The 17,155-nt window shown below is 27.1% G+C and overlaps 1 protein-coding gene across 3 annotated transcripts; it reads right to left on the bottom strand.

Annotated features, from left to right (window-relative positions):
• Positions 1-1,773: 1,773 nt before the first annotated feature.
• Positions 1,774-8,210, bottom strand: LOC124847157 (agamous-like MADS-box protein MADS3). Of its 3 annotated transcripts, none has more exons than XM_047324572.2 (8): positions 7,910-8,210; positions 5,018-5,102; positions 4,792-4,841; positions 4,589-4,688; positions 4,007-4,048; positions 2,473-2,514; positions 2,302-2,363; positions 1,774-2,061 (listed from the first exon to the last, which is right to left on the bottom strand). In XM_047324572.2, the coding sequence occupies exons 1-8, from the start codon at positions 8,089-8,091 to the stop codon at positions 1,971-1,973; spliced, it is 654 nt and encodes a 217-aa protein (XP_047180528.1). In that variant the 5' UTR covers positions 8,092-8,210; the 3' UTR covers positions 1,774-1,970. The 3 variants fall into 3 exon arrangements, with proteins under 3 accessions (XP_047180528.1, XP_047180527.1, XP_047180529.1); XM_047324571.2 differs by having other exon boundaries at positions 4,792-4,853; positions 7,910-8,189; XM_047324573.2 differs by lacking the exon at positions 2,473-2,514 and having other exon boundaries at positions 4,792-4,853; positions 7,910-8,198.
• Between the last annotated feature and the right edge of the window lie 8,945 nt (positions 8,211-17,155).

Consider the following 17,155-nt stretch of genomic DNA (forward strand, 5'->3'; position numbering starts at 1 on the left):
GGGGTCAACTAATTGTAGATAATGAAGTTGAACTCTAATTATCTAATTCTAGAGATATGTGTGTTATTTTTTTATTAAGATAATAAAATAATTATTATGATTATAATTATAATAATGTACGTAAATAAATTTATATTTTTATTGTAAGTGAATTTTATTTATTTTATAGATTTTTTTTTCAAAAAATTAAAAATATAATTAAATTTAAAAACAGTCAAATCAAGAAAATATTAAATTTTAAAAGTATGTAATGTAAAATAGTAAAGCAATTAATTTAATTTAAAAAATAACTGTTATATACTAGGTAAAATAAGGAAAAAACGTGGATACTAAAAAAGTAATTATCTGTGTTCATTTTTTACGATAATAAAAAATACAAATTTTATTATTATTATTTATTATTATTATTATTATTATAAAATAAATAAAAATAGTTTTTATATTTTGATTGTAAATAAATTTTATTTATTTGTAAGAAGTTTTATAATTAAAAAGAATACATTTTAAAAAATGTCAAATTATAAATCTAAAAAAACAGTTAATTAAAAGATAAAATTGATAAAATAACTATTTTAATTTAATTTTTTTTATTTAAAAGATAAAATTGAAAAACAAACATGAAAGAATAATCTTTATATATAGTACAGATATAAATATAAATATAGATTGAATTTTGAATTATAATTTAAGACAAATTTATTTAGATGAAAATATATGATTTTAAATTAAATAGAGAATAAATATATTTTAAGAAATATTATAAACAAATTTAAAGCATATATAATATTATATATAGTTTTATATACAAATATTATATGTGTAGTTTTCCGAGAATAAAAGTTAGAATTTAATACCTTTTACCTAACCTAGGTTGATGCCTTCTTCCATTTGAATCAAAAGACAGAAAGGAACCATAGCAGAAAATGGCTACAAAAACAAATATGATCAGATTACACTAACTGATCAGATAATGATTTCTTTATATATGTTCGTCATTATCAACAATAGAAAGTATAAATATATAATTTGTGGCACCATCTTCTGCGATGGAGTTGAAGCCACTAAAACTCGGGAATATATTGTCACTGTATGAATCTCAAACAATAATAGAAACAATTTTATTATCTCCATAATGTTAGTTTTTAAAAGACCAAAGGTATTATTATTTTTTTTAAAAACAATACAAAGGAAAATTAATTTAATTAGTCTTAGAAATTAAATTGATACAAAAAATAATTAATAATCTTTCTATAATTAATTTTACAAATTTCACCGATAAAAATTAATTATATTTAAGGATGGTCTTAGTAAATGAATACTTAGTTTTTACTTTAATAAATATATATGATAATTATTAAAGACTAAAAAAATTATATTAAAACTATAATTTCTTTTCATATTAAGAACAAAATATATTAATACTTGAAAATATAAGATTGATTTGGTAGTAAAGTTAAAAAGTGATTATCTTAATTCACCATCAAGATTATCCTTAGATCACAATAACACTGTACCGTGCCAGCCCTAATTTTTGTTAGCGATTTCCAGTTGGGATTTTAAGGCCAATCATTAATTTCCAAGCTGCTCGAAAAGGAAACATTTATATTAAAACTTTTCAGTAAATTAAATTAAAGAGAACAGAATAGAAATTAAATTAGAAATTAAATTTTTTTTTGGAAGATTAACAGTAGACTAGGCTGCAATGCATGCAAAGGAACCAACAAAACTACTTGAACTTGCGATTGTAAATCAAAACACTAATTCATGTTTAACTGGCCTTAAATAAGTTGCAAACCTTTATTTTTTTTAAAGCTTGGGTAAGTAAAAATAAAAATATTATTCCTTCAAAATGATCACTTCAATCAAGCATACACTAAATTATGAAACTGTCATCAATGGAGGCTGAACTTGCCAGATTTCCGAGATATATATTTGATGGATATACACACTCGACCAACTGCCCATATTATTCAAAGCTGCCATTCGTTATTATCGTTAAGACACCTCGTGTCTACTTCTTTTCCCTTTGAAGTAAATTGCTCCTGCTGAAGCCGCAACGAACTGCAACAACAACAAAAATCTTGATGTTTATAATTCTGAGGACATTCCATTCTACCATGGATCACGTCTTATAATAAACAAAGTCTAGTTTTGATCATCTTGCTAAGGTTTCATGAATTCCTGCTATGTCTAATTAAAGTCTCTGCATAAAACAAAGGCATCCATGCTTGCCAAATTTCCCTATCATCATAATTTACGTATTTAAAAAGTAGTAAGAGTAAAGAAAAATTAAGTACTCACGTTGCTGCTCCAGCTTCAAACTGATCAGTATAATCTTCACAATGAGTGCATTTACCTATGTTCTGGAACATAAAGTTTTCATAAAAAAAGAGAAGCCATATCAGATAACTGATAAAATTATACAGCATTCCCCTGATATATGTTCACTTGATTAATTATTTAATGGAAAACCTTGGACTCCAAATTTCTGTTAATCTGCTCCAGGTTGCACACCTACGTACCAATATGTAGATAATTGAAATTAATGACTATTTTTACAAATAAAGTAAATGCACTTATTTATATTTTTTAACATTTTACTCTCGTTTCTTTGTTCTCTTATATTTTACCAATCAATTAAATGTGACAAAGGATTGATGTGCTGCCGAATTTTTTTTTTAAAGAAAACTAAAGGACATTATTTTCTTATAATTTTCTTTTTTGCGTGAAACAAGATATTGTTTTATATTTTTAAAATAGTTTCTATTAAATTGTTTTATATTTTTTGGTTATGAACACAAATCTTTTAAATTTTCTCTCATACATTATTTTAATAAAGTTTTCTCAAGTATTCGTCATCTATGATTAAATATCTTTTTCCTTTAATTTTCTTTAAATACGAGTTTCCAAACATCTGATAAAAAGTAATTTTAGGATATCAATGCAGGTCAGTTCGTCTTGTTTTGGATCACAAAAAGTGAGTCATTTGTCTAATATAAGAAATGCATGTTAATTGTTTTTGGCATGGACCGCATATTGTTTAGGTGGCGGATTTATGGGTCAGCTAGCTCACGATTCGCATAAGAATATTAAAAATTTTGTTTTTGTTTAATTAAATTAGAAGAAAAAATAATTTCTATAAGTTTGTTTATTAAACTAAGCAATATTCATAATTTAAAATTTAAAATTTTTAAGTACAAACCTATTAAAAATAGAAATTGTTTTAAACTACACTGAAAAAACAATAAAAGAAATACATAGAGCTACTTTTGGATGGACTGCATCCATCTAAACAAACTACGACTTAAAAAAACACAAATGAATAATTTGTTTAGAAAAAACACGGAATTGCAAGATTTTAGAAAATTAAGTCTAACGTGGGTTATGCAAACCAAATGCATACAAACTCATTATTGGCCCATATGAGTTACAAATGCATATTGAATCTAACAGGTTAGCATAAATATTTAATCTATCTCACTTTTTCATATGACAGCATGTCTCACATTGTCATCCTAAGTAATTTTGTTTCACATGATGATTCTTTCTATTTTCTTATTCTTTATGACTTATTTAGATTCATCAGGGAAAATATAATTTCATATAATCGTTGCATTGGATTTTCTTCTGTCACCCTGGCCACAATTTTATAAGTGGAAGCACTTAGGAAGCATGCATGCAATCTTTTTTGGAATTATAAATATCTAATATTGCTGGTGAAAGTTATTCCTAGATTACATATAAATTATTTTATGCATAAGTTAAAGTCGACTATACAAAAAATAAATTATTATGTAGAAGATGATTTTAGTTTATATATATTTTTTTCTATTTTTTAAGTATATTTGCTTGTAATAAAGAAACTCATCCAAAAAATACTATAATATATAGCACAAATAAGTGACCATTGGTGATAAGGGAACATGAGAAACTAAGACAATGAATGGTTCAGATGGAGCAAACTAAATTCAATGGAAACAACCTTCAATATTTGATGAAATAATACCTTTCCGCGTAGTTCGTCAATTCTTGACACCAGCTTCTGTGACTGTAATTGAAAGAGAGAACTTGAGTATTTTTATTTTCAATAGAACAAATTATTTCTTTCATTTTTGTGTATTCATGTTTGAAAACAAAATTTTAAAATCTGCATTGCAAATTCCTATAAATATCCTCTAATTATTTATCCAAACATTGTCTAGGTATGTAAGATTTTAAAGTGGAGCCACCGATAATTCTTTTTCTTGCGATAATTTAATGGTTAGAAATGAAGAATTCAAACTAAATTGAACACAATAAAACGTATTGGTAAATGAAGTAAAAAAGTTAGTGTATAACTTATTTATATCCAAATTAGATAATCATTAACTAATGCGTTTACAGGCTTGAACCATTTTTACATAACATATATGATTTTTTTTTTCAATTTAAGAGAACTAATATCTAATCACGAATTTACTAATTAAGATTACTATCATCATATGGATCATGTAATAATTTCTTTTTATATCCACATTTGATAAAAAGTAGTTGAAGGAAACACCAAACATAGTTAAAAAAACAATTAAGAATAAGTTGTGATTAATACTAGGTGCTTCCGAGCTTGTGCAAGCGTTCTATCCAGTTGTTTCTCTAAGCTATGCAGTTCTTTCATGCTGAGTGGCTCAAGTTCTTCTCCCAGAAGATTCCTTCAAACACAAACAAACAAAATAAGTTAGTGCATGTCCTCTAGAACTCTGACATGACATGATCTCTTTTTCTCCGTAATAGTGCGTTCATCAGAATTTGTACCTTTGAGTTCGTTGGAGTGATTCATACTTGACTCTTAATACCAAAAGCTCCTGATATAAGCACTGTAAGGTGCAACGTTATTGTTGATACTATCCATTTTATGTAAATCAAAGGAGCATGTGCGCATTATCAATAGCTATCTTGAGAACTGGCATTGAAATTAGCTTCAACGACTTTCTAATTATTTTGGAAGACAATATTACAGGGGGTCAAGAAGAGAAAAAACCTGCTCCGATTGCTGTTCAGCTTCGTCGCCAATCTGAGACATGTCGAAGCAGCATTGACGATACTTCTCGATGATTCTGTTAATGCTGATAAGAATGAACATATATATAACATTATTACTCTTATATATTTCAAATACTTCAGGCACTTGGACTCATTTCTCTTGTATATTTCAGCTATTTTTAACTGAATCATCGATTTTATTCTTATAAATAATTGTTTAAGAATTATGTAAAATCACATAGCAATTTCCTGAGTTAATATAGGTGCTAAAAAAGAAACAGTAAAGGAGAAAAGAAAAAAAATGTTAGAACGAATAGAAAAATTATTTAAAAAGAAAAAGAAAGAAAGATAATAGAAACACAATAATTTGATTCAGCATAAAAAAAGAAGAGATAAAAGTGATATTTTTATTTATTTTTTACTATAGTTATTATTATAAAAAAAAAAATAGATGATCCTTCATGACTTTAGAAATAAAAGAGAGTAATATATTATACCCAATATAATACTTTAAGTTTATTGTGCAATCAATAAACGCAGATCCACCTTTTTCATTCATTTTGTTTTTCTAATTTCCGTTTTTTCAAACAAGTTCTCTCTCTCTCTCTCTCTCTCTCCCTATTTTCCCTGCCCACTTTTAGCTATAACAAACGTAAAGTAATGTTAAGTTTGATTAAAAGTTGAAACGCTATTTAAAGAGTTGTTTCCTAATAAATAGCTTTATAATGTCATGTATAGTCAATAAAAAGAAGTATTTCAAATAGGGAAAGCTGGCAAAATCAGAACTATAAATTACAGTCTGCTGGTCAGAATTTCAAATATAGACATGCATGTCTAAATTTAAAATCTTTCAAAAATATGTTATGTATGCATGAGTATGTTAACTTTAACTTTTCAAAAGCTGTTCTGTTTAGAACAACTCTTAACCATTCATTGATAACACGATAGAAATACAAGTTCTGAAGAGGGTGTGATATGTGATTTTTAACAAACTCTTCGTAGTAACCCAATTTAAGCCCTATAAATTAAAAAGAATTTACCAATGAACTTCAATTATTCTATTCCCCATATCCAAATGCATTAGTTTAGGGCTTTCCAATTTGATAAAGAAAATCATTTTCAGATGTTTTTCAGTTTTCATAATTATTATCACTTTCCTTTCGATTTATGTCTTATGTTTACAGAAAAATAATAAAACATAATTAATTACATAAACATTTTGTTAAAAGTTTCATATTAATTAGAGATAAAAAGAATTTAAAATATATAAACAAATACAAACATTATTTCATAAATTAAATTTATAAAATTAATTTAAATTTCAAATTTATTTTGTACCATAATATCAATCATATTTTAGAATCATTATTACTTTATGATTATGAAACAAAAACATAATATGCACAAATCATTATTACTTTATGATTATGAGCGGGCCAGTCACAAAACAAGCCTTAAGAAAAAAAAAAGGTTAAAAAAATATAGGAGTTGTAACCGTAGTTACTCCATCTCCAAACAAAAGAGGCTTTACCCTACCTATGAGTGTCCTGTATATAGTATCTATTATCCAAAAGGGTTAGGGAAATTTGTCCACTGAATAAGTGGCTTCACTGCTTCTCTATGAACGAAACACTTCAACCTATCAAAACCAACACAGCTATCTCAAACAAACAATTCTTCTTAAGTTATTCTTCGAGTAGAAACAAAGTTTTAAATCGAATATCGAATAAAAAATAAGAGAATTTTTGGAGTTGTACTAAAAATAAATCCGTAAAAAATTCTCAAAACGAACAATATCTTACTAGTATTGAGATATGTATGTATATCGAAGCTCCCCAACAACTATTAATGATATTAGCTTTTATTTTATTTTTTTTTGAAAAAAAAAATTAACGAACTTGTTAATGACTGATTCATTCACTAACAAACAAACAAATCAGACTGGGCACCAGTGGCATTTGAATACTAATAATGGGTTTATGAGTAAAATATGTCTTAAAGAAAGGGAAACGCTAGGTTCCTAACAATTACATTTATGTTAATTGAAAGGAACAAGCAGATCTGCACAGCTACCAAGATATATATGACTAAAAAGTTTATTTTAATAAGGGGGAAAACTATTCATAGCTTCCGATGCATTCTTTTGCATGATAATTACGCATGGGGATCCCATCTATAGTTGGTATTTTCTACAAATGACCAATTACATGCTACTCTTGAAATACTAATTAAAGGATGGTTTTGTTCAGCTGAATAAGTATATCACTTTGCTATTCTTGATATGGCAAACATGATTCATCAGATGACAAATACTGCAGCAACAGCATGCATAAGAATTGAGAAGTGGGGATTATTTTTAACTATTTCAAAAGTATTCAAATTATCGTGAATTTAAATGAATAAAAAATATTATAAGACGACAAATGTTTAATTGTACAGTACAAAAGATTAAGAACATTTCAAAGAATTTTGCAAGAACTAATATTCGTTTACAGATGAGAAAAGAAACCGAATCTTGGACATACGAAAAACAAATACCCTTCAACAAATTACTCTACCCCGACCTCTTTAATTTATATAATTAGTGTTCGTATGAATATGTAATGAGAGTTTGCTATCTTTTTTCTTTCAATGATAAAAAAAGGGAAAGGGGGTGATGGAGAATTAGAAACCCTAGCAAGGGTATCTGCACCCCGATTAATAGAAGAAAACAAGCAAACTTCACAGGTTTCAGGGATACAGTACGTAAGTTATATAGAATACTAAAAAAAACATGGACGCAAGTGAGTAGCAACACATGATGAAAAAGAAAAATCTAGGAATGGAATACGAGAATGAAAAATGGATTAATTAATACGAAAGAGAGATGAGAGAGAAAAAGGGAAATTACTCAGTGCTACTGTACTGAAAAAGCTTGCCACGACTGGAGAAGATGATAAGAGCGATTTCAGCATCGCATAGCACAGATAGCTCGAAGGCTTTCTTGAGCAAACCGTTTCTGCGCTTTGAAAAGGTGACTTGGCGATTGATCTTGTTCTGTATTCTCTCCAGAACCACCTTCCCTCTTCCCATGCTTCCTTCTTGATCTTTCTCTGCACCTCTCTATCTTACCTTTTTCACCTCTCTCTCTCTCTCTCTCTCTCTCTCTCTCTATATATATATATATATATATATTGCATATATTAAATTAATTAATAAGGGATGTAAAAAAAGCCACATGCACAACATATACAGTACTATAATATATGCCTCTATCTGACAACTATTATATTTTTACTGCACCAAATCCGAAATGGAGTGGTATGTGGTTGTTGCGAGGGCAACATCAAGCAATTATAGTACCAGTGAAGATAATATCGGTGAAAAGAAAACAGCGATACACGTGTCGATCAGCATCCATAGAATTTTACCATAAGCTTCATTTTCATGATGACAGAATATCATAGCCATCGAAATTTTTGAGGTCATGCTTCCCATTAACTGAGCCTGTAGTGAGTCTACGTTCTCCGTGTGGATTCCCATTTTGCGGACACAGAGTCAATTCAATCAAATCAAGTTTTCGACTTTCTTCTTTATAGATAAATTTTGATTATTATTGTCATAGGGATTATAATATTAGACCGTAGATAGGCGTAGGATATATAGAGGTTTTTAAGTTGTGGGTCCAGTCACAGTTAGATGGCCACGTTTCAGAACCCCAGTGGCTCTTCCACCTTGTAACTTAATTATCCGTTCGTCTGTGTCGTGTGAAAGGGACCGCCACCCTTTCCAGGGTCGACACGTTGCATGCCCATGCTCTAGTGCTGTTGCAGAGATGAAACACCTTCATGCCAGGCCAAAATTTAAAATCCTAACATCATTTTTTTTCAATTTTGTCTTCCTAATCTAACCACCATCTTCTACTTTATCAAAATCAAATCATTTTTTTTATTTTTAATTAACCACATAATGCTAAAATCATATGCCTAAGTTGTTTCACTCCATTCCCGTCTTAATTCTTCAAAACAAAACAAATTGTCTAGTTAATCATTTTGATTTCGACAACTGTTTTGCACCATGTCTCACCAGAAAAAGTTATAATTTCATTTGACTGGCAAGACTTTTATAAAATATTCTCATAAAATATTATTCTACTTTTAAATTGATGCTGGCGTAACACGTTATTTATTTTGTTTCAAGTTTTATTGCAACAGTGAATTGTTGTAATGAGAGCACGCATGGATAATTTTAAAGATTTTATATTGGTTACTTCATATATTTGTCAATAATATATAAAGTAGGATATTTTAATATTCATAATTAATCGATCAAAACATTAAATTATAAAAAGTTATTTTACGTTGGTCGTAGAATACAATTAATGCAGAATAAGTAGCTCGAAAATTATAATTGAGGTAAAATACGAAGTTTTACATTAAATATAACGACAATAAATGTAGAATGTTGTCTCCTTGTTTTTTTTAAATAAAGTTCTGAATTTTCCATTAAAACTAATGGTTTATAACATTTAAATTAATGCTAAAAGTTCAATCACACAATTTTTTAGCTTAATAAATCTTAAAAGTAAAAGGATAATGATAGTTTGACAATATTTTTTTATAACATTTTAACATCATCTACGTGTCATTATGTGATTGGTCCATGATGGTGTTTATGATTATTATTATTGATTGTGAAGTAATTTTGAACCAATGACACGTAAATAATGTTAAAATATTGTCAAAAAAATATTATCAAAGTATTATTATCCAAAGTAAAAATCATCAGTGACATTTTCTGACATACAAAATAGCAACTCGTAACAAAATTTTTTCACTTTGTTAATGTAGTTAATGGCTTATCTATGTAAAAGTTATAATGCATATGATATATATGTCAATTTTTTATTGCAGAAGAATTAAAATTGTAATAACATAATTAAGAAAACTTAAAACTATATTATTTGCTTAAGAATCCTTAATACTATATAAATTGTGGTATACATTTAATGCATGTTGTAGTACTGTTATTCAATTTTCTTGTTACTTATTGCACTGACAGCAATCTTAACTAACTTAACTATTTTAAAAACTAATAAAAGCTATTGTAATAATTAATGAAAAAATAAATGTCATAGGACACACTCAATGAAACTTAATTATGTGATGATGACATAGATTTATTGTCTAAGATATCGATACATGTACATAGCATTGATAAAAATAAAAACAATTGATAATTATTATATGAGTGAAAAAAAAAACTTATTATTTTTTAATTAAACCATTTTTTCTGTACTAAAATATTTTCATATATTAATATTTTATAGACAAAATAACCATTAATTGATAATGTGACATGAATCAGACACATTGATCAATGATGGTTAATAAATTATGTAACATCAAGTGAGTTCAACTTGCACAAAGTAAGTAATTATTTAAATAATAGTCTTGAATATTATTTTTTGTTCGTTAAAATTTAATGTGCTCCTTTTTTCCATGTTTATTAAGGTCTCAGATTTAATTAATTTTGATCAATTTATTTTTTTATAATAATATTTAAATAATTAATTAAATATATCTGTTATTTCGTAGTTTTTTTAGTTTTTTTTTTAATTTAAAAAAGTTACCTTCGTTTCAAGTCAACAATATATATTATGTGTTAAATTAATATAAGTGTCAGCGTATTGTTCACTTTCTGTTAATAATTTAAATTCTGTTGTAAAAAGAGATTATTTTTTTTTAAAATTGACAAAATTTTAAACTCAATTAACTAAGAAAAAAAAACAACTCATTAAACAAACTTCAGAAAAATATGACTAAAATAGTAATTAAGTCTAAATACTTTTTTTACTCATAAATTGATATATGTCTATATTTTATTTTTTATTCTTATGCTTTTTTTTATGGATCGAAGCTCAAAGAATGCATACAAACTAATATTCCTCCTAGGTTAACTAATAATTTATATGCCTGCATTGTTTACATAAAGTATTGGTTAGACTTTATACATCATTTATAATTGTACAACAAAAATGAACATATGATTACAATATTTGTAATTCTAATGTAATGTTTAAAACATGATTACCTTATTATTTAAAAGGTTTCTTATATGACTATTGTTATTATAGGGTTAGACCTGATCGATCGGGTATGACATATGTTGAGTAGAATAGACCGATCGAGTACGGAAAAGGACTTTGTAGTTGTTCGGTCATGACAACAGTTGAATAGAGTTAAAACGCAATCAATACGATAAATGTTATTGATGACTGATTAAGGCTGACATTAATGACCATTAAAAGATAAATTAATTAGTCAAATTATTGTAAACTTTATAAATAAAGGTTTAGTTTCGAAGTAAAAACACTTTTTCCATAATTGAATTATGTTAGACTTCCAGAGAAAAATTATGACTTGAGCGTCAGATACCGATGACAAAAAAATTCGCGGATAAAATCCGCGATGGATAGCTGATACCCGCGGATATTTAGTACCCGCGAGTTGCGGGTAGCGAGTTTTTTAATACCCGCTTATAAACGGGTCGGGTACGGGTATTATACTATACGTACCCGCGGATATCCGTTACCCACAAAAAATAAAAATAAAAATTTAGTTTATATTTTATTAAGTTAAATTTAATTAAAATTAACATTAATTTATATTTTATAAAGTTAAATATAATTACAATTAAATTTTAATTTATATTTAATTTAATATATATTATATTTTATATATTTTTTGTAATTTTATTTAAGTTTTATTATAATATTTTATAATAATATATTTTTTTAAATATTTGCGGGTATCCGTGAGTATCCACGGATATCCGCAGGTTTTAAAATATCCACAGGTATTTTTTAAGTAGATATCCGTGCGGGTAGCGGGTGAAATTTTTTTTGTCGGATCAGGTTGCGGGTAGGCATTATTCTACCCGACCCGACCCGACCCGTTGTCATCCCTAGTGTTAGGTCGTCCAGAACACAGAGAAATGCTATATATAGGGGTTTGCTAACGCGTACGCCTGTTTTTCAGTTGGTACATTTTAGCAATGTGTATCGGATTTTAGTAGACAAAAATACCCTTATATATCATGGATTTTAAGTTTTAAGGTTAAGGGTATTTTAATAATTTTCATTCTCAAAACTTAAAAAAAAAGAAAAAACCCCAAACACTTACTCACCTCTCTCATTCCTCTCAATCCTTTCTCTTTCATCTCTCTCACTCGCACCTTTTCTCTGTCATTCCTACTGTAGCCCCAATTGAAAAAATCAGAAACACTCCTTTAAAAAATTTGCCTTTGTAGAGAGTTGAGTCATTGACATATTCACCTTCAAGCAAAGGTTCATTCAAGATCTCTTCAATTTCACCATCTTCACTAACCTCTCTAATTTCATCATCTGCATATGTTGAATCATTATAAAGTCATTTTTTTATGTCATTATGCTTGTGAAAATTAGATAAAATTATATATGACAAAAATTATAAAATGAAAACTCATTATAAAGTCATTTTTGTAAGAAATTGTTTAACAAGGAGTGTTTCTGATTTTTTTACAGGCCAATTACCAATTCCTTTGATGTCATTATGCTTGTGAAAATTAGATAAAATTAGATAAGACAAAAATTATAAAATAAAAACTCATTATAAAATCATTTTTGTAAGAAATTGTTTAACAACGAGTATTTTTTATTTTTTCCATGTCAATTACCAATTCCTTTATGCTTGTCAAAAGTGGATAAAATTATATAAGACAAAAATTATAAGATGAAAACTCATTATAAAATCATTTTTTGTAAGATTGTTTCCGACAAGTGTTTCTGATTTTTTTAATTTGGGCTACACTACAGTAGTAGGATGACAGAGAAAAGATTGGAGTGAGAAAGATGAAAGAGAAAGGGTTGAGAGGAATGAGATAGGTGAGTAAGGGTTTGGGAGTTTCTTTTTTTTTTTTTTAGTTTTGAGAATAAAAATTATTAAACACACATTAGCAAACCCCTATATATATATATATATATATATATATATATATATATATATATATATATATATATATATATATATATATATATATATAGGGGTTTGCTAACGCGCGTACGCCTGTTTTTCAGTTGGTACATTTTAGCAATGTGTACCGGGTTTTAGTAGACAAAAATATCCTTATATATCATGGATTCTAAGTTCTAAGGTTAAGGGTATTTTAATAATTTTCATTCTCAAAATAAAAAAAAAAAAGAAACCCCCAAACCCTTACTCACCTCTCTCATTCTTGTCAACCCTTTCTCTTTCATCTTTCTCACTCCAATCTTTTCTCTGTCATCCTATAGCCCCAATTGAAAAAATCAGAAACACCCTACTGTAGCCCCAATTGAAAAAAATCAGAAACACTTGTCGTTAAACAATCTTACAAAAAAATGATTTTATAATGAGTTTTGATCTTATAATTTTTTTCTTATCTAATTTTATCCAATTTTCACAAGCATAAAGGAATTGGTAATTGACCTGGAAAAAATCAGAAATACTTGTTGTTAAACAATTTCTTACAAAAAATGATTTTATAATGAGTTTTTATTTTATAATTTTTGTCTTATCTAATTTTATCTAATTTTCAATAGCATAATGACATCCGAAAGAATTGGTAATTGGCCTGGAGGGTTTTTTTAGAGATGATGATTCAACGTATGCAGATGATGAAATTAGAGAAATTAGTGAAGATGATGAAATTGAAGAGATCTTGAATGAACATTTGCCTCAAGGTGAATATGTCAATGACTCAACTCTTTAGAAAGACAAATTGTTTAAAGGCAAGTGTTTCTGATTTTTTCAATTAGGGCTACAGCAGGGATGATAGAGAAAATGTTGGAGTGAGAGAGATGAAAGAGAAAGGATTGAGAGGAATGAGAGAGGTGAGTAAGGGTTTCGGGGGTTTCTTTTTTTTTTTTTTTAAGTTTTGAGAATGAAAATTATTAAAATACCCTTAACCTTAGAACTTAGAATCCATGATATATAAGGGTATTTTTGTCTACTAAAATCCGGTACACATTGCTAAAATGTACCAACTGAAAAACAGGCGTACGCGCGTTAGCAAACCCCATATATATATATATATATATATATATATATATATATATATATATATATATATATATATATATATATATATATATATTACATGTGTGTATCCTAAGATATAAAACAAAAGATATTTTGTTATAGATTTTATGACAACCAAATTAATTCCACCATGAGATTACAATTTTTCTTAAAGTTAACCTTAGGTATAAATGTGTTTTTGTCTTCTAGAGTCACACTAACATAAACATACACCAAAATCATGAAGTACTACAAATAAGAAAAAAACAGTCATATATACATGTTTTTCCCTTCAAATATCTAGTTATATGTTTAAGTCATGCAATAAATATCCAACATTTATGTTTTTTTTTGTCATTCTTTTCAAATTAGACTATATGATTATAATGATTGTGATTGACCTTCCTAACTACACTTTCTAATAATCACTTAATACGAATAAATTTTTCTAAAATACATCAAACACCATAGGAGATATTTGTGTCTCATCCTTTGATAAGTCAACAATAACACAATTACTATTTGTTTCTATCATGATTGGATCTTATCAACATCATTTTTAGTTGTTGTATGGCATTTTTCGCTCATATATGTTTCAAAATAGTTAAAATGGAAAGGTGTTCAAAATTTATAAAAAATTAATTAAGAAATAATTTATTAAAATCGGTATAATTTTAAAAATCGAATAATTAGTTTTTAGTTTTTAAAATCTCAATTAAAACCATGTTTGTCTTTTAAACAAATTTTTAACTTAATTTAGTAAGATTATTGTTTAATACCTTTTAATATTTTTTTAATTATAATTGGATCATAGTACTTAAAAACTTAAACAATGTATTTAGTTTCATTTACCATATTAAAGCTCAAAGAACCCTAAATAATTTAAACAACTCTCATTGTTAAAAAAACTCAATATGCTCTTACAAACACAAAATCCTAATCAGGGTACGTCGTTAGAAATACTGATTAGTAAATAATCTAATGGAAGACGAGGATGATATATGCAATAGAGCTAAGCTCACATGCATAATGAAACATAGAAAAGTGAAGAAAAAAAATATAAATTAATTTACCCTTTTACAATTGATTTGATAAGAATGAAGACCTTGTCGTGATTACTTAGACACTTTCTGATTTTTTAATAGCTCAAACAGTTAGAACACTAAGAAAAATAGTAGAAATCCTTAAAGAACAAGTTTTAGAGATGATATATGTTTTAAGTAATGAAACTCATTATAAAAAATTCTATTTATTCTTTTAGCTTTTTAATATTAAAATAACACAATCTAATTATTTATATATTTTTTAAAATAAATACTTATCTTTATGTTTTGTAAATGATACTAATATTTTTTATATTTTCAGTAAAACAAAATTTATCTTCTTTATTTTATAAATAAATAAAAGTAGAATGATTTAACAACAGGAAATTATTCTCTTATTTCCTAAAGTATTTTTATAAAGGACCGTCTTACACATTATAAAGTGAACTATCGGTGGAGAATCATATATTTTATAATTATTTATTCGTTTTTATATTTACATAAATTTCTCAAAAAATAAATTCTTATATTTTTATAAAAAAATTTATATCAAGGACCAATTATTGTTTTGATATTTTTCATAATGCATTTTTTAAGCTTTTATTTCGAAATCCTTAGACCCAAAAAATGTGTAGATCCAAAATATCATGTACATTTGGATTATATCATTTTGGAATATACATTTGGATTACATGTACAATCCAAAATATAAATAAAAATATTATCTAAAAATGTATTTTGGATTATATAATAAAAAATATAATTTTTTTTTATTTTAACTTGTATATTTAAAAATATAATTTTGTATTTTAAATTGTATATTATGAAATATAAAATAAAAAGTACATTTTAAATTATATAATACTTTCAAATTATCCAAACTATAAATGCACCTATACAAAAATGAGTTTTACATCCTCCACCACCACACACTAATCCTATACATTCCCAATTTTTTTTAATTCCAAAAATATTATTTTTACTTTTACCCTTTACTATTTTTCTTATAGAAAATGTTGCCGTAACTATCAAATAAGGGTGTTACTCCCTCCACCACTACATTTTCTCCCTCCACCTCTCCAATTCTATTACATATTTTTTGAACTACAAAACTAACCTTTTATAATTACAAAAACAACCTTTTTGTTTTTTAATCCTAATTATTTACTTTAATCCTAAAATCTATCTTTCTACCCCTTCTAACCCACCTCCCAACCCTCTCAAATTCTCATCCAAACTCCATCACATCTGTTTCTCATCTTCCATTTTTTCTTTATATCTGTTTTCTTCCTCCTTTAGCGGTTTGGCGGTGTATACTAATAACAATAAAGATCCTCAAAAATACATTATTAAAATACATCAAAATATATTCAAAAATAATATATCAAAAAATATAAATTATATTATTTAAATATCTTCAAAATTAATATAAAAAAAACTGTAAAATATAAACCGTATAATCTTTAAACGGATGTGAGCATCCGGATGCTCACATCCGTTTAAAGATTATAGGGTTTATATTTTAGGTTTTTATTACGCACCTTCACGCCTCTGAACCAGCACCTTGAAGTACCACCACACTCACGGCTAAGATGAATTGCTTTCCTCACTTTCAATCTTACTAAACACAAAGTCCACCACACTTTCACGTCACAATTCTATAAAAGAGAAGAAGAAGTGGAACATGAAAGACAACCCAAGGGTAGTGGAACGTAAGAGACAACCTGGGAAAAATAATAAAGAGAAAGAGGGAAGAATGATAAAGAGAATGAATGTCCACGTGGGATTTTAAATAATATTAACCCTAAAATTTTAATAAGGGTAAAATAGGAATGAAAAAATAAGAAAAGGGTAAAAGGGGAATGGGGTGGTGGAGGAAGCAAGTTGTGTGGTGCTGGAGGGAGTAACACCCATCAAATAAAGGCACAAGTCTCTTAGCCCAAATGAAGCCCATATACTGGCCCAAATCAATTAGCAAGCGAATTTTTGTAATTATTTCAACGTCGGTGGTTACAT

The sequence above is a fragment of the Vigna umbellata genome, chromosome 8 (assembly GCF_029865625.1).
Source record: "Vigna umbellata cultivar VRB3 chromosome 8, Vumbellata_1.0, whole genome shotgun sequence".
NCBI lineage: Eukaryota > Viridiplantae > Streptophyta > Magnoliopsida > Fabales > Fabaceae > Vigna > Vigna umbellata.